The sequence below is a fragment of the Alosa alosa genome, chromosome 5 (genome assembly GCF_017589495.1).
Source record: "Alosa alosa isolate M-15738 ecotype Scorff River chromosome 5, AALO_Geno_1.1, whole genome shotgun sequence".
Lineage (NCBI taxonomy): Eukaryota > Metazoa > Chordata > Actinopteri > Clupeiformes > Clupeidae > Alosa > Alosa alosa.
In genome coordinates, this window is record NC_063193.1 from 26,154,550 (window position 1) to 26,173,133 (window position 18,584).

The 18,584-nt window shown below is 40.9% G+C and overlaps 1 protein-coding gene and 1 non-coding gene across 2 annotated transcripts in view; both read left to right on the plus strand.

Moving 5' to 3' along the window:
* glt1d1 (glycosyltransferase 1 domain containing 1) overlaps positions 1-7,915 on the plus strand; it is a 47,268-nt gene extending 39,353 nt beyond the window's left edge. The window contains exons 9-11 of the mRNA XM_048244532.1: positions 936-1,034; positions 6,400-6,466; positions 6,847-7,915. Coding sequence (XP_048100489.1) covers positions 936-1,034; positions 6,400-6,466; positions 6,847-6,851 — 171 coding nt within the window. The 3' untranslated portion in view covers positions 6,852-7,915. The remainder of the gene's footprint in view (positions 1-935; positions 1,035-6,399; positions 6,467-6,846) is intronic.
* LOC125295366 lies at positions 5,737-5,894 on the plus strand. Its single transcript, XR_007193658.1, has one exon. It is a non-coding gene; the product is annotated as a U1 spliceosomal RNA (small nuclear RNA).
* Positions 7,916-18,584: the final 10,669 nt, after the last annotated feature.

An 18,584-nucleotide genomic window follows, 5' to 3' on the forward strand; every position in this document is an offset into this window, starting at 1 on the left:
CAGCAGAAATGATAATTGCAAACTTTGTCGATGGACATAAACTGTGTTCTTTTGGCCTAATAATGATACAAATAATATAAAAATGTCAGTTTGCGATTTGGGAACGCATATTTGAGTGATATCATACATTACTTGGGCTAAAAACAACAACTACAAAAAACAGCTATTTCCCGGGATTCCCGGGAAATGCGTCGTCTTTTCCCGGGATTTGATACATCTCATTTTCGGGAAAAATATTAAACCCTACTGGGGATACAGGATGTAAACTGATTCTGCTTCTCGCGATGTAGGTCACAGGTAGGGTACACCGAACTTGCAAGCGGGATATTCTTCCTACAGGCAGTAGGGGCAGGCAAGAGTCTTCATTCGCCCTGTAATCAGTCATTTAACCATATACCGACTTACGAAGATGATTAATTAACAAGATGTGTCCCTTTAAGCCCCCAACGTCGTCTTCCAGGCAGCGCTGCATGGAAGGCACTAGGGTTAGGGTTAGGTGCCTTGAAGTCAATGGTCACAGCACTGCCTTGAAGTTGACAGTGGGGGCTTAAAACACCACTGAGCATGTATTTCGTACCAACAGTACTCGGTGACCTCGAGAAACAGATTTCTATGTGAAAATTTGCCGGATTTCTCCTTTAACCCCTGTGGCATTTCAGCACTTGCATCAGGTATTCTAGTTGCACTGCACTGTGGATATTCCAATGTCTTATTTACATCCACAGTTGCATGACTTGTAATCTACTGTACCTGCATGCCTCTTCGAATAGAATGAGCGTATTAACTCTAAGAAAAGGTCGGCATTGGTCATAGCAGTTACTCAGAGGTTTCTGACATGCCACCAAATGTCATTAATCCTGATTATGTTCCCCAGGGGGTTGTTGGATTGATGGGCAAAGGGATGGCTTTATGATTTCCCTATCTGTGCTCCTCAGGCCATGGATCTGGGATTGCCCGTGTTAGCCAGAGACATTCCCGGGAACGCCGCTATTGTGCAGCATGAGGTCACTGGGCTGCTCTACTCCTCCCCTCAAGTAAGACTCTCTCTCTCATACACACTCTCTCTCTCTCTCTCTATCTATCTCACTCACTCTCACACACACACACATACTCTCTCTCTCATACACACTCTTTCTCTCTCTATCTATCTCACTCACTCTCTCACACACACACACATACTCTCTCTCTCTCTCTCATACACACTCTCTCTCTCTCTCTATCTCACTCACTCTCTCACACACACACACACACATACTCTCTCTCTCTATCTATCTCACTCACTCTCACACACACACACATACTCTCTCTCTCTCATACACACTCTCTCACACACACACACATACTCTCTCACTCACTCTCTCTCTCTCTCTCTCTCTCTATCTCACTCACTCGCTCTCTCACACACACACTCTCTCCCTCTTTCTCTCTATGTCTCACTCACTGACTCACTCTCTCACACATTCTCTCTCACTCACTCTCTCTCACACATTCTCTCACACACACACACACACACACACACACAAACACTCTCTCTTTCTCTCTCTCTTTCACTCACTTACAACAATATGCAGAAGCTCACAATCCCTCCCAGATAGATACATACATATACTCACACAGACATGAACACATGCACACACACATACATGCACACACACACACAAACAAACACACACAAGCACACACACATACATGCGCACACACACACACACACATACAAAAGCACACCCACACAAAACACACATACACACAGATGTACACACAATACTACACGTAATGCCTCATCATGCTGAAAAGGATTTCCCTTGACGTATGTAAACACTGAGCCATGTACTGGTCCGTGGCCAAGTAAATCCTCTTGACCAAGAAAGGTCACAGGTCACAGGTCTCAGGGCAAATCTTCTGCCACTCCTGCTTGGAGTTCTGGCCTCATTTTATTCATCTGGCCCTTTTTTGTGGCAGCCGTGGCCTACTAGTTAGCACTTCGGACCTGTAACCGGAGGGTTGCCGGTTCGAACCCCGACCAGTAGGCACGGCTGAAGTGCCCTTGAGCAAGGCACCTAACCCCTCACTGCTCCCTGAGCGCCGCTGTTGATGCAGGCAGCTCACTGCGCCGGGATTAGTGTGTGCTTCACCTCACTGTGTGCTGTGTGTGTTTCACTAATTCACGGATTGGGATAAATGCAGAGACCAAATTTCCCTCACAGGATCAAAAGAGTATATATACTTATACTTATATTTACTTATACTTACCCATCCAAGTGTCTTTGAGTGTCTTGAAAAGCGCTATACAAATGAAATCAGGGATGTAGTGGAGGCTAAACGCAAGTAAATGCAGTTTACCCACCTGTGAAATTTTAGAAATAGAGTTTATCCACCTCTCAAAAGAGTTTATTCACCAATTGCAACTTTTTAACATTTATAAATCACAGTGTATTATCCACAATCACAACATGTACACTCATCAACACTCTACAGTAGGAGCCATTTAATACCACTTGTATTGTTACAGTATAAACATTGGACAATAACCTCCACCAGTCCACCTTACCGTGATCACAGAATTCATAGTTTACCCACCTCTTATTTTACCACTACACCCCTGAATGAAATGTATTATTATTATTTATGATTAACCACTACCCGCAGACAAAACCCTCACTGTGTTGCCCAAAAGGCAGACCAGAGTTCATGGATTTATTTCAGAGCCATCTCAACATGGTGTCCCTGAAGAAGGACCTCTCCTCTGGGATTGTCGGCAAGGGTAGCTCGGAGGGCATTGTTCAGCATACCCTCTTCGCTCAGAGCCAGGCGTGTATGACGCAAGAGGTCCTCCATCTGTTGGCATGGGCGCTGCCCAAGGTCCCTCTAAAGGCCTATTCACACCAAGAACGATAACTATAACCATAACGATAAGTCTCTCCTTGTTAATTAATGTGACGGTTAAAATTCGATGGGTTCTGATTGGCTATTAGCTTTTTATCGTTCTGAAAATCGCTCTGAAAGTGATCCCCAACGATATCGTTCTTCATGTCGTTATCGTTATAGCTTATGTGTGAACGTCGTCATACATATTAACGAGAATGATATTTATTTATAGTTATAGTTATCGTTATCGTTCTTGGTGTGAATGGGCCTTAAGGCTATGACTGACTAATGATGACCTGGTGGGTTACAGGTTCACTGTGCTGAAGTCACTCACTGAAGTTTTGAATTTGTAATCAACAGCAGACCTGCTAAGTCATCAATTAAACCCATCGTATTCCACCAACAACTTTTGAAAAAAAAAAATCTCACCAAAAAGTGACACCATTAGAAAATGTGGATTTTCACTCAGATACTGAGATTTGAATGAAAGCGAGAGAGGAGTGACAGATCACACAGAAAGAAGAAAAACAACAAAAAAAAGGATTCCCAGTGGTGGCGCGCTAGTTGGCACACAAGCTGGCGCTGACGTGATTGCGTTGCGCCGGTGCCAGAGGATCAGGCAGGCGTTCTCAGTGGGCGGTCGGGGAGTGCAGCCGGTGGTGCCGGCTAAGCCACGTCAAATGGAGCCGAGCGGAGAGGCTCACAGATGGCACGGGACTCTCCCGCGAGCTAAAACCGCAACCCGCAAGGACCGACATCAATGCTCATTTTCAAAAGACGACGCTTGTCCTCCCTGGGAAAATAGAGAACGAGCCGCTTAGAAAGTTACCCCAGCGATCAGCATTCAACTTTATTAAAAAATCCTTTGAAAATGAAAGGGGAGCTTAAAAGCAGCACTTGTGTCAGTGCTGTTGGACTAATCGTCAGTGTCGTTTCCCAAAACTGGCTATTTTAGTCTTCAAAGTCTTTAATTTTTTTTCTAATAAAAGAAAAAGAAAAGTAAGGGAGAATATTGCAGTTTATGTTACAAAAGTAATGATTGAGAGGGAAAGGAAAACCACATGATCAATAGCCATTGGTAAAGCAGTCTGCAGAAGGCTATAATGAGGAGCCAATGAAGGAGGTTGAAGTGGTCAGCCTCTTTCACAATCTCTCCAATAGCACTGGTGGCCATTGCAGTAAGCACAGGGCTACACACTGCTGACAACATTCTCACCATATCTAAATCCCAGAGAGGAAAAGACACATTTTTGTGAATTTGTTTCTATTTCTGCGGCTAGATCAGGGTCATTGCAGAGCGTCTTATGTTAAGCTCAGTTCAGGCCTGAAGTTGTGCAAGCCCAAATCTGAACTGATCGGGTGATTTTCCACAATAATACACAAAAGGAGACAAACAGTCATAACTTCACAGTTGCTTTAAACATCGTATACAGTAGTTTGCAGTGCTGGCCACTTGGCTATCAGTCCGTTTACATTATTACTGATAATTACAGGGAAAGCTTTTTAAAAATGTGGATACATTTCATCAATCTCATGTCAAATACTCACATACAGCAAACCTTCTGGTGTTGAGTTGTGTTAGTTTGTAGATGCTTCCAATGTTAGATCTGATAGAACTCTGATAGATGACCAAGGCTTCTCAGCTATGTTTGTATGTGTACGGGGAAAGGTCAAAGTAGCCCTCAGGCCATTATCACATGTAAGCAGTTCATGGTTGAAACACACTGAGCTGTGGGAGGACTGCTGAGTTGAAACGCACTGAACTGTGGCAGTCTTTTGAGTAGAGCTTGAATGAGGGGCATTCGTTAAAAGACTACAATCTTTCAAGAATCTTTCTTAAATGTTGTCAAAGTTGTTTGGTGTAAGGTGGCCATTAGTTGAAACACACTGAACTTTGGGAGGACTGCTGAGTTGTTCTAAACCTTGCTGGACCTCTCATCTGAGCGAACTCCAGCAGGTCTCAGAGCTTCGGCGGCGGTGTAATTAAAAGCTACTGTTCGTCTGCGAACTGCGGGTCCATGAATACACAGCTCTGTTGCGTTTGAAACACGGCGCTCCACCACCACCACCCCCACCCACTGAGGGGCACTTGAAAAGCTCCTGCTCCTGTTGAAATGAAGGCGTTAGGTGGCAGTGTGGGTGTCTTTCATGAGAGGAGCTGCTGGCTAGTGTTGACACCCTGGCGCCTGCTGAATGCGCCTCAGTCATTACACCTTTGCCAAGTCCTAGTGCTCTCCGACGAGCAAGGGCTCCAGGCCAAGCCTCAGCTCACCGAGAGGGAGAAGGAGTCTGTATGTGTGTGTGAGTGTGTTCAGAGTGCGCTGCTGTTCAGGTAGCCATCTCATTAACCTGTTTTTTTTTTTTATTATTTGTATTTCTTTTTTTTTCCATTATGTGAAGTTTGCACCTCATCTGGCTGGCAGTTCCAGATTGGCAGTTTGTTTGTTAGTTCGCCCCTTCGCTCTTTCTCCAGCAGCTGGTGTTTAGAGTGACATAGTGGTCAGATGGCTGCGGTGGCCACTTCCACCCTTGTAAAGGACCAGACCATGGGCAACATGTTGGGGCAAACCAGGTAGAGAGAAGTCATGGACATTTTGAGACATTGGACCCTAGATACTTACCTGTGGGCAGCCATGGCCTACTGGTTAGCGCTTCGGACTTGTAACCGGAGGGTTGCCACAAGTGCCCTTGAGCAAGTCACCTAATCCCTCACTGATCCCCGAGCGCCACTGTTGTGTGCAGGCAGCTCACTGCTCCGGGATTAGTGTGTGCTTCACCTCACTGTGTGCTGAGTGTGTTTCACTAATTCACGGATTGGGATAAATGTAGAGACCACATTTCCCTCACGGGATCAAAAGAGTATATATACTTATACTTACCTGGCAGGGGTGATGCAATGATTAAAAAGGTTTTTGCCCAGGGCAAGGCTCGGCCATTGCACTCTGGTCATGCTGACTTCAAATTCCTCTAATGTTGGAATCTCAACTGCATAATTTCTGGTAGTGGACGCTGCAGTTCCCAGTCTTCAGTGCTGTTAATCATGAATGCTCCTGCTGTCACGTTAGATTAATCCATGACTCACCACAGCACAGACTGCAAAGAAATAAAGAAGCAGTGAAAAAAAACAGCCCCTGGGTAATCTGCGGTATTTCGTCATGATTCAGTGCTTAATTTAAAGTCCTTTGTGAGACGGCAAGTCAATGCTGAATCAGTGGCCAATTTAGCGGCCTCATTTTGCCTCGGCCTTGAAGCCCTCATTATGAGCCGAGTGACAGCCGAAGTCTCCCTTAGCAATAAGTCACTGGAGATGGAAGAGCGTGTAATTCACTTTAGATATCACCCACTGGAGTTCAGGTTGTGACTCAAATTGAAAAAGACAAGTTGCTAAAGTTTTCTTTTTTTTTTTTTTTAAGTACAGTACAGGGAAAGCTAATGCTAACAAATGACAGCAGGTGAAGTAGCCCACCTTGGTGATGGCACCTTATTGCTCTGCCCCCATGCTCACAAGTTGTTGCTGTTTTGCTTCCTTTTCAGGAGTTCATCCTGATGGCCAAACGGTTGCTGGATGACAGGCCACTTCGAGAGCGGCTAGCCGAAAATGGTAAGCACTACGTGGGTGAACACCACAGCTTTGTCCAGGAGAGGAACACTTACCAGGAGCTAGTGGAGAAGCTGCACTCATGATGAGGAAGAGGCTTTCTTCCAGAGCTACTGTGGTTTTAATACACTGCAGTGTCTTGTTTACTACTTTGAAAAGGAAAGAAAATTACTTGAGGGTTTTTTTCTCTTGGCGCCAGTTAAAATGGGCCTCTTGGTCAAAGCAGTTTTGAACAAGGCTTTAAAAAAAAAAAAAAAAAAAAACATATAAAGGAAAGTGGAACATTGGTACTTTTTGATTGTTAGGCACAAAATGATCTTGCCTGATCAAATACATACTTAATTCAAACTAGGACTGCTTTTCAAATCCAATGCTGTCCTCAGGCTGAAGGTACCAGGACCAAGGTTCCAAACTTCAAATCTATCCAGACACTCTCTCGTCTCACTTCAACTTTTCTCAGGGCCAGATTGCAGGCCAGTGAACTTCACATCTTTCCATTCACTCTTCTTCTCTACCTGTTGACGTCTCTTGCTCCCGTGCAAGATCTGTCTGGTGCTCTAAGAATCTCAGGAATATTGAGGCAGACAGACTGCAGTTTTTTAAGGACAATGTTTTTCAAACATTAAGGAATGTCTTCAAACGTTCACTTTCTATTTCCACTTTCTTTTCTACTCAAAAACTAAAGAGATTTCAATCTGTGTCCAGTTTACAAGTGGGTTTTTATAAGAAGCAAATACTGTATGCAAATGACTCATGCATTGACGAAGAGTTGGCAGCCATTTTCCTTTAGTCAAAGTATGAAGGTGGAAAAAGTTTTAGGTCCCTGATGGCATTGCCAGTGGATATGACTTATCACTGCAGTAATCTGCCATTTTGGGGGTAATTTAAATGCAATGGTTAACTAGCTTTATGTCATTAAGTCAGCTAGCTGTCATACAACATTAGTGTCTTAATTTTCTGGGTAGCAGACTATCAAGGTTTCAGTCTACTGGACTTTGTTTTCTTTTAATGTTTACTCTCTCTGGATATGATATTTGAGTATTGCACCTTTCACTTCCTTAGCTATAAGAGGAAGGTGATTCTGAGTTATTTTGGCATTGGTGATTTATTTTGGCATTGGTGAGTTATTATGTGAGTTATTTTGGTATTGGTGATTTGATGTTTTATTTAAAAGTTATTCCCTGTACCGAAACATTTTATTTAAGACAAGATTACAAACCATGTACTATGTGCTTGTTTACTCAATGTTTACTTGTTTACTCAAAGCATATTTTTACTATGTCTTAAATATTTGTAGGGTATTTTGTGTTATTTAATGGTTTAAAAGTCTTGCTCTCTGTCAAATATGTTTAATTATTTGGATTTATTTATTATTTAGATTAATTCGGTTATTATGTACTTCTTTCTCATGCACATCATTAGGACATTCAATATATACAAATAAACGCTTCTCAGAACGACGTCTTTGTGGAAAATGTTTCTTATCCAAACCTAGGCTATACGAGATATTCTGTCAGGATCCATATAACCTAGACACTAAGAAATCTCGCTGAAAAGGTCAGTTTCCCAATAATTCAAGCTCATAACATTTTGTGCCACATTCAGCGAACATCTCCTCACAATCTGATAGCTGCCCATCCCTTAAGTACCCGGTCTCTATAGAGGGCCCTGGCTCCAAAAAACTGGAAACAAACAAAGTGGGGGCAGCCTGTCCCCCAAACAAAAACAAAACCCTGAGGTAGTGTTCTTAAAAATGAGAAATGACAAACCTTGAATGTTTCCAAACGTGGTTTCCCGCCTCACTGGCAAAGAAAAAGACCGTTGGAGCTGGAGTAGGAACCTAAACTTGCATGTAACCAAAAGCACTGGGTTACAATAACCATCACAGTCCACAACCATTAACCCAACAACTGGGTTACTGAACCCAATAAGTAACCCAATATGGGTTGAATATACATAATACAGGGTTAAACAGCCTCGACCCAGTGGTTGGGTTATTAAAACAACCCAGTATTTTTTAGAGTGTATGTTGAGTGTCTTTGGGAATACTGAAGGGAGTGGTGAGCTACGTCTGGTGGTCCTTGGTTAAAATATAATGTATGTTGTTTTGGACAAAAGCGTCTGCTAAGACATTATGTAAACATAAACGCAACGTCATGTGCAAACGCTGACTGTAGTTTTAAATGCCACAATTTTTGAAATTGGTCAGTATTATGCTGTATAGTTAAAGGTAGCATTTTTTGCTACAGTATGTTACCTGAAATCTTTTTTTTACACCCTGAGAGCAACCAATGAATTAAATGCTCTGACATAAATAGAAAAATCATCCCCTTAGAATTATAGGGTTCTATCTACATTCTGAGTAGTTCTGAGATATTGAGCTTCAAAGTTTTAGAATTTCATAGAGTTATATTGATACGTAAGTGGAACAAGCCTCTTTAGATACTGTATAATGTCCAAAAATGCTAAATGCATTCAAGAAACACCTCACCTCACCTTATTAAGTTGTCACAGAATAAGCAAATGTCAATAATTCAATTTTTACAAAAATGTCAGTTGGAACATTATAGTTCTAAGGGGACAAAATATCAGTCATCTCTGGAGGTCGCAGGGATGTCAAAATCCCATCCAATCATTTTGCGTGGGCAGCAACAAATAGATGGACATCTGTCTACCAACTCAACTTCCTTACAACCACACACTCAGTTTCACACACTCTCCTGACACTCAACCAAGCGCTCGCTAGCCTGGCTGTGCTACAAGTGCAATTAGTAGAATAAGTTATTGGCATGCTGGAAGTCACAGGTTGTGTGACAGGTGTGGCGAATATGAAGTTGAAGCCCAAGATGAAAACTTTGTTGAAGTGTGGCTCACCAGTGTTTTATTTATTTATTTATTCAACTTTATTTTTATTTTTTTCAATAGTATCTATCATGACGCAAAAGTGTTGTGTGCTGTGATGTCGCTGTGTACAAGAATAGTGTATAGTAACATTAGTTTGAAATGTCAGTGTGTTTTAATTTAGCCAGGGCCACGTCAAGTCACATTTATTTATATAGCGCATTTTTTTATGCACAGAGTGCTACCCAAAGCGCTCAGATTAATTCAGTTAATAAATTCAGTTTTCAGCCCTGGACAAGCTAGTCTCCAGCGGAGTTGGAAATCCTTTCCCCCTGGTTACATTTCAGTCTTGTTAAGAGTGCAAGGATGGATGGTCACACCTCAGGAAGGCGTTGCATGGACATTTACACTGTGGTTGCCTACTGTATTTCTGCTTTTGGGCAGGTAATTATTTTGTTATTTGGTCACTTAGCAACTTTTTTAGCTAGCATTATGTTTAACCTATTTTATTGCTCAAAATATGTTTGTGTTGCCTAAAATATACAGCCTGGTTTTCATCTAGCCTATGTAATCCATATGTCATGTCAGAATATATTTTGGCCTTGAATGGGACAGTTAACAAATGTGGTGAATGTAGCTAGTTTGGAGGTGATGCTAGCCACTCTGCTGACTAGCGAATTGAAATGAACGCTCACATAGCCTATTAGTCCATGAGCCACAGGGGGTCGTCACTACCACTTGGGGGGGGCAAATTCTCACCATATTTTTCTGAAAGGTACATATCTCTGGAGTATAAAATGGTATGATAGCAAGTTGGATCTTGTAGCTTTGTGGCTGTACAGGACTTCAAAGTTGACCTCTGATTTGAAAAAAAAAGGAAATTCCGCCTATTGGCTTTTTTTGTTAAAACACTCATAAGAGCCCAGAAAATAATCCAAATCTTATTATTACTGATGCATATGTTGTGTTTTTTTTATTTATTCACCTCCCGCTCTACAAAAAGTAAAAGACTCTTGACTGCTATGCAGGTGCTCTGAAATCATTGGTCGGTATATTGTAGTACTCATTATATAGTAAGTCATGGAAATTCATTTTTTTTGTCAGGGAAAAGTCATAGAATTTTACATTGACCTGATTGTACTTGTACTCTGCACAATGACAATAAAGTTTAATTTAATCTAATCTAAATTATTATTTAATGCCTGTAGTGCTGCTTTGTATTAGCATACCTTTGCTGTATGTTTTATATGTATTGGACAAACCCCTGTTTAAAGCAATCACAAACATACATATTTTGATTGCTATTGATACACAGGTGTGTGTTGTGCTGAAATAAACTGAATTTCACTTATTTCATCAATTCATCTTCAACTGCCATTTAGAGAGCATATTTTTGGCATATGTTGACCAACAAAAGTTCTTAAATCATACACAAACCATTAAAACATCCATATTTTGATTGATTATGATACACAGAGGTGTGCTGTGCTGAAATAAAACCAATTTTACTTTATTTATCTTACCTGCCATGGCAAGTTTGATGCACCGGACATACTCAGAAACTACATTTGAGACGCCCATATGGCCAGACAGGCCTAGGTAAGTGTCACACCCATTATTTCATGAAATGTCAACATGTGGCACATATTTTGATAAAGGGAATGATAACAAACTTGTTTGTCAAATTTGAGATCTCCAGCTGCTTGTATGTTGTCAGGAGGCGGAGCCAAAGATTGGAAAATGTAGATTTCTAGGGGGCGCTATAGAGTCTGTGAATGTGTGAGGTGTGATTTGACTTATCTCATATATTTTATATATATAGATAGATGTCACATGCCAAATTTAAGCCAGGACCGATGCAGGCTGAAAACGAAGTGGGAGATGAAATTACCCAGGATACCGTGCAAGCTCAGCGAGCCGGCCAAATTTTTAATATATTTTCACAAATAAGCATATTAAAATTTCGAAATATGTTGGAATATGTTAGTTTGATGCACATCTGATGGACTGTTGAGTTTTGAACACTAATGTTAGAAAATATCTCACGAAGCTATCTGACTATGTTCATGATATCTGCTGAGTGCTTTGAGAGAGTCTGCCCATCAAATAACGTTATATATGTGATCTGGGTAGATTCGTCAATATTTAAGGTGTGTGTTCTGGCGTTCATATGAACACAAATATCTGTTGATTATCCAGACGTAGATAAACCAGCACAGCCCACACAACAATGACCGCTGGAACGGGTATGTTCCTGAATGAAAATAGTAGCAGGCTACTACCGGTAGACACGTCGGCGCTGCGCGTGACGTAGGTGAGCACGTTCGCTACGCTAATTTACATATAGTGGTGTCCCATAGTGATGGGGACGAGACCGAGTCTTTTGAAGGGTCGAGACCGAGTCCGTTGGTTTTGAAATACAGTCGAGTCCGAGTCAAGACCGAGTCTTTGAGGAAGCAAGTCCGAGTCGAGACCGAGTCCTTTAGATATTAAATATTTTAGATAAAAATTATTTAATATCACCCCAGTTAATAATCAACAGTTAGGCCTACAGACTAAGCTAGATTGGGAATTGTTTAGAGGAGCACTTAATATGGTCTATGTTTTCACTATCGTTAAAAAAATTCCTACCACATGCATCATCTTCTGCCTATTTTTCTAAATTGCTTCAACAGTGCTGCTCTGTCATCAACATGTCAAGCCCACCCTGACTTTTTTTTTATCATAGTTAAGACATGCAGAGCAAATTAAAATTTTCTAGTGGTATAAATTAGTAGGCTTAGCTACTTTATAACATTTTCCAGTATCGCCTCTGGTATGCTGCACCCTGCTTGCACGTCACATCGAGATCCACCCAATTTAGGCCAAACTGTGGGTCCAGCATTGTGGAAAGGGTGTAGATTTTGTTGTTGAATGGCTCCTCCTTCCCAGTTTTCCCAGCCATGTCAAACTGTTCAAAAATCCCCTGGAAGCGTTTTTTCAGTGATCCGTGTAGTGCCCTTGTGATGGGTCTACACAGGATATGAGTTGTTTCACATTTTATTAAATGGGTGTTCAGGTCAAGAACAGTCGGCACAATGATGCTGATAGTTACGACTTTTTCCCCCTCTGTTAGGTTAGTAGCCTCAGCAAAAGGAGTAAGAATTGAGGTTAAGTCTCTGAGTTGGTTCCACTCACGTGGTGTGAAAACAACTTCTGAAAAGTCGTTAAGGCACATTTCGGTCAATGTTTTGTGATCCAGAGAAGTCAGTGCTTGTAGCTGTTTAAATGTACTATTCCATCTGGTGTTGTTCGCTGCAGGTACAGTTTTTGTTGTTCCACATGTGCTTTCAAATGTGTCTTTGAAAGCCGAGCTGGTGTGCAAGAGGGTAGAAAAGCGAGATGCTTTAGCAGTGGCAAGACTAATTGATTTGACCTCTTTCATTCCATCTGAGACAACTAATTGAAGAGAATGGGCAAAACAAGAAAGCCTCTCCCCTGATAGCCCAAGTTCTGTGTCCTCATCAGTGTCCTCCCATAACTCCTCTTCATCAAGGTCATCCTCGCTTTCTGTGTCAGAGGCTTGCTGCAGGGGCATTTGCACTTTGAAAGCGCATTTCATGTTGGCTGCATTGTCTGTTATAATATAACAAACTTTTTGCGTGATGCCATATTCTTCAAGTATTTCCTCAAAAGCTGCAGAACTCCTCTCACCGCTGTGCCGTCCTGTAAACCGTCGGCATTCAAGCAGGTACGGTTCAAGCACACAGGATCCATTAGAGCAGTGTACTGCATCGCAGAGGCGCCAAAGAAAGGACCGCAGTCTCGCGGTCAGACCAGATATCAACAGTTACAGAGACAGATGGTTGACTCTGCAATCTTTCAACAATAGTCTGCTTCACTTGGTTCACCAGTACTGGGATTCTTTTCTCGGGAGATAGTGCTTCTCGGGATGGGGGTGTATTTTGAGTCCATGACTTTCAGAAATTTTCTAAAAGTAACAATTCTCTACCAAAGCCAGAGGCAGAGCACAGCCAATTACCAAGTCCTCCTTAAAGGTGTAGGTTTTTGAACATTCTAAGTTCCGCAACAATTGAAGGTTCTAAAAATTCTATGTTGAATTCAATGAACCCAGATATTCTTTAGAATGTTCATTTCTCAACATTCCCATCACACCGGTGTTACGGTACTCCTTTAAGGGTTAACGATGGATGCATTAATTGCTTGCTGCCGAGGGGATTTAGAACTGTAGACCGAAACATTGGAGAAGCATGCAGATACTGATGGTTGTGCAACGTCAGTTTGGTCTTGTGCTGCCTTGTACTCCGGGAACCTGTAAGAGAGAGGCAACATCCACAAATTATTATATATCTATTATATATCAGCATGTTTTAAAATTCATAATGTTCTTTATTATAAACTATTCATTGCAAAACTATATACGTATAATTTATAAGTTTTAAAGGCATAAGCTCTCTTACTGTCTGTTGGAACTAGGTCACCTTCATTTCTAATCCAAAATAGCCTAGGCCTAGCCTAACACATGCAAGGTGATTTCCACATTCCTGATGTAAAAGAAAATGACCAAGGACAGCCTATTATTAATATTCAAAATGTTTAATATTTAAATTTGTAACCACCTGTAGCGACCTAGCCAGCCCACAACTCCTTTCACTGCAGAGCGATCTTAATGGTGGAAATTATATTAGGCTACCTACTCGAAATTATCAGCCTATGTCTACATACTGCTGAATGTTGTAACAAAGGCTTTACTATATGTAACAAGATTAATGTAGATTAACAATTAAACAAGATGCAGATGTTGTAGATCTTGACTAATTTTAATCAACAAAATGTATGTGGACATTAGAGGAAGCAGAGTCTCTCTTGTTGTCTTACACACAAGCACTAAAATAACCTCCCTATGTAGCCTAATAATATATAATTCAAGTATTATTCAACTCCACACGACACTGAGTGCCCTAATCAAGACAACTACTAAGTGTGTAGCTCAGACGAACAACTAATGTATTTTGCCCTTGCTCTTGTGTGTGTGGCTACAAGCTTGGCACATAGAAAACGTTTACCAAGAAATTCTCCGAAATTCTCTTCACAGCTTTACTTAAGACTCACTGTAAAACTGTATAGCAGATAAACAAAATATATCCTGGTATTCGTTTCCTGAGTGCATTTACGAGACACATTAAAATTGAATAGAAACCGATTGGTTAGCTTAAAGCTAACGCCTATGGAGAAATCCATATAGATGCTAACGGTTAGCATTCACAAATGAACTAATTGAGTAGCTAAATGGCCACTTGAAATTAAACATTCAACACTTTTCACTGATAAAATAGAATGTCCCTGACACCATCTAAGATAAATTAGTTTATGGTATTGTCCTGCTTAAGCCTTTCCCCTAACTGTGTTAATGAGACAACTTACACATTTCACATCTTTGCTCTCAAGTTGGACTAGGCTACTTGGTCAAGTAGGCTAGTAGATACTGTAGCTATGGATAGCTCTGGGCGTCAGAAAAAGACACCAGTGGTGGGTGGTTCGTGGCTTTTTTTGGGGGGGTTATTTTACCAACAACCATCAAACCATCAAAATAACATCTATTCTATGTCATTATAATGTAAAACTAAAACTAACAGCTTTATGTCAAACACAATTTATACTCATGCATGGTTAGGTGAAAAGCACAATATGTTAACGACCATAGCATAGCTCAACAAATACATTAACGTTAATGCACTCACCTGTTAGGGTGACTTCTTCTGATATGGCAATGGATGTTTGAAGTTGTGCCCAAAGTTTCTGTTATTGAGGTGTTGCAGAATTGGCACCGTGCAGTGTGCTTTTTTAAAAAATCTTTTCCCGTGAAGGTTTTGTGGTTTTGATATGCGAATTTAATGATGACTCATTGCTCATCTTGCCGCTATGATCACACCACAGCAACTGAACTGAAGTAAAGTCACTGACACTCACTGCAGCTCTGACTGCAGTATCTTTGCATTGCACCATGGGATGTCATTTTCAAATAATGCCCGTCAACATGGCATTTTATTATTATTATTGTTGTTGTTATGTTATGCGTTGTGTGGGTTTTTTATATGAACATAAAAAATGCGTTGGTCTCGAGGACTCGGTCTGAAATTACGAGTCCTTCTCCTCCCACTGTGGTCCGAGTCCGAGTCAAGACCGAGTCTTTGAAGGAACAAGTCCGAGTCTAGTCCGAGAAAGCAGAAATCGGTCTCGAGACCGGACTCGAGTACTACATCACTGGTGTCCCAATTCATAGGGAAAGATCTTACCCTCCACTTCCCTTGTCAAGGGCGCTTTAATGTTGAGGGCAATCAAAACCAAGTGGAAGTTTTAAGGGGGGAGAAATGGGACGGGCCCTTAGTCTGTTTATGAGGTATGCAAGTTAGAAATGCTAACCCTAGGTTAAGATGGCCATAATTTGCATAGGTCAGACAGGCGTTGATAGGATTACACCAGTTAATTCAAGATAGTACCAACATGTGGCACATATTTTGATACAGGGAATGATAACAAACTTGTTTGTCAAATTTGAGACATCTAATGGCTTGTGTGTTGCCAGGAGGTGGAGTCAAATATAGGAAATCTAGGGGGCGCTATAGAGTCTGTGAATATGTGAGATCCGATTTTACTACACACTCAAATTTTGTGTCATATACAGATGTCAATTGCAAAATGTAATCAGTCTAGGAGGTATGCAAGATACAAATGCTGTTCAGATGTCCTTGATTTGCATAGGTTAGACAGGCCTTGACAGGGTTACACCAGTTATTATCAACTAATACCAACATGTGACACATATATTGATAAGGGGTTAAAAACTAGAAATTTGAGACCTCTAGCTGCTTGTGTGTTGCAAGGAGGCGGAGCCAAAGATAAAAAAAAAAAAAGGATTTGTAGGGGTTGCTACAGTCAGTGAATATGTGAGGGTTGATTCCATTTCACACATATATTTTGTGTCATCCAAGGATGTTACATCGCTCGTGTCCAACACGGACTTTCGTGCACGGAGCTGGTTCCAAATGCTCCATGCGGCGCCATACTTGCTATGGCGTATGCTAACATGCCGAAGCTAATCTGCACGCTCTTTATTTAACTCCGATCTCATATTTACTAAGCCTAGATTAATAGGTCATAGGTCAGACAGGCCTTTGTAGGGTCACACCAATTACTTCACAACATTAGCACATATAATGCATGGGATAAAAACAGACTTATCTGAGACTAATTTAAACCTTGACCTTGCTGATTATATTATTATTATCAGGGTGCAGTCAGTCAGTGGTCAGAACATATAGAACCAGTACAAGTGAAAGACAAAAAAAAATTCAAGTAATTATTAACATGGAAAAAAATCAGTGAGGGTCCTTTTCTATCAAAGATGCTTTAATGTACATTGTACATTGACACATGAAGGGGATAATGAAGTACTCAAGTCCCAAACAAGGATGACAATAGAATAGTAAAAAAGAAATTCGCTCTCAAAAACAATTGTAACCAGTTAGCGTTTTTAATGTGATTATGGATTTTTATACCCTAGCAACAACCTAGCCACCACTACCATAGCAACCGCTATATTTAGCATAGCAACCACCATATCAACCCTAGCAACCATCTCAATTACCCTAGCAACAATCTAGCAACCACTTTGATATTGTCAACCAACATGACTACCCTAGCAACCATCTTAATTACCGTACCAACAACCTAACAACTACTACCATAATGTCACCCTAGCAACCACCATTGCAACCAACATGATTAACCTTGCAACCAGCATAGCAACTGTTTTTTTTTTTAGCATAACCCCCACTATATCTACCCTAGCAACACCATAACAAACTTCTCAGTTACCCTAGCAATAACCTAGCCACCACTCCCATAGCAACCACTATATTTAGCATAGCAACCACCATATCAACCCTAGCAACCATCTCAATTACCCAAGTCAAATAGTCCGTTATAGTTACCAAATTCATAGCCAAAGAGCCAGAAGGAAAGACACATGGATGGCTATAAAAGCTGTGCTTTCATTATACAACTAAATACGACAAATAACCCTTGAGCCAGCTCCTTACTATGTGATCTCAATGGCAATGCAGCGTTTGTTTGCACCTCCAAAAACATGGCGTACCTGGTTACCTCGCAAAAACGCCCACAAATACCCGTATGTTTGTGTGAAAGATATAACCACCCGCTGCAGTAGACCATAGGATGAGAGAATGTGTTCCACAACAGAGCTGTAAATGGGAGCAAGGACTGAGGTGTCAAGGCCAGCATGCTTCAGCCCCTTAAGGAAGTGGACAAACAAGGCCTTGTTTACATGCTGGCTTTAACAGCTCCTTTGTGTAGGTGTTCTGTTGGAGTTATATAATGAAATGAAAAGCAACCTCTACATCAGGATATCAGGAGCAAGGATCTGTGAAAACATAAGTAGATGGGAGAAATTTAAGATATGTTTAGAAAAGATTGCAGGACCATCCCTAAATAAAATATCAGGACACCTTTACAGATAATATACAGATAATGTATATTGGTGAGACAAGGGTAAAATTGTTGTGGGTAAATATTCAAATACTACAACAGGCCTACTATAAAATACAACTCTACAACGTCAGGTCTCAACACTGTAGTTTTGGAGGAATATCTGTAGTTCATATTCAGGAAAAACTGTATTTTGGACATTAAAAGCTGCATTGCACTACGTAGTACACTGCAGGAATGCAATATTTTGGATTGAATGCAATATTTTGGAATGAATGCAATAGGCTATGTTGTGTTGCTATATATTTCAGAAAAACGGTAGTAGGCCTATAGGATATAACAGTTTGTCCCATGAATTACCCAGACTCAAAGAACAGCTGATAATGTGAGACTGACCAGACGGGACAATTTAATGTCAAACAACATCACCTAATATGTTTAGCAGGATTATAGCACAATCCTACTCATTTCGATAATATAACCATAACGTGTCAACAATGATTTATTTACCTAATCACATATTTGTCCACGACTTTTACTTACAAGCCTTTGAATTGTATTGAGAAATTGCACTAAATTCGTGCGATTCTAGGCTTTGTACACTATAAAGGAGTGTTGGTCAGATAAGTAGGCATATATTTTGTTCGAAACAACAAAAAACAACACAATTATTAGGCTATTTACAAAATTGACGTGCTAACTTTCTCCATGGCTCGCTTCTCCATGGCCCTTCTAACCTATGAGGCTGAATACGAGTGATAACGCCCATTCA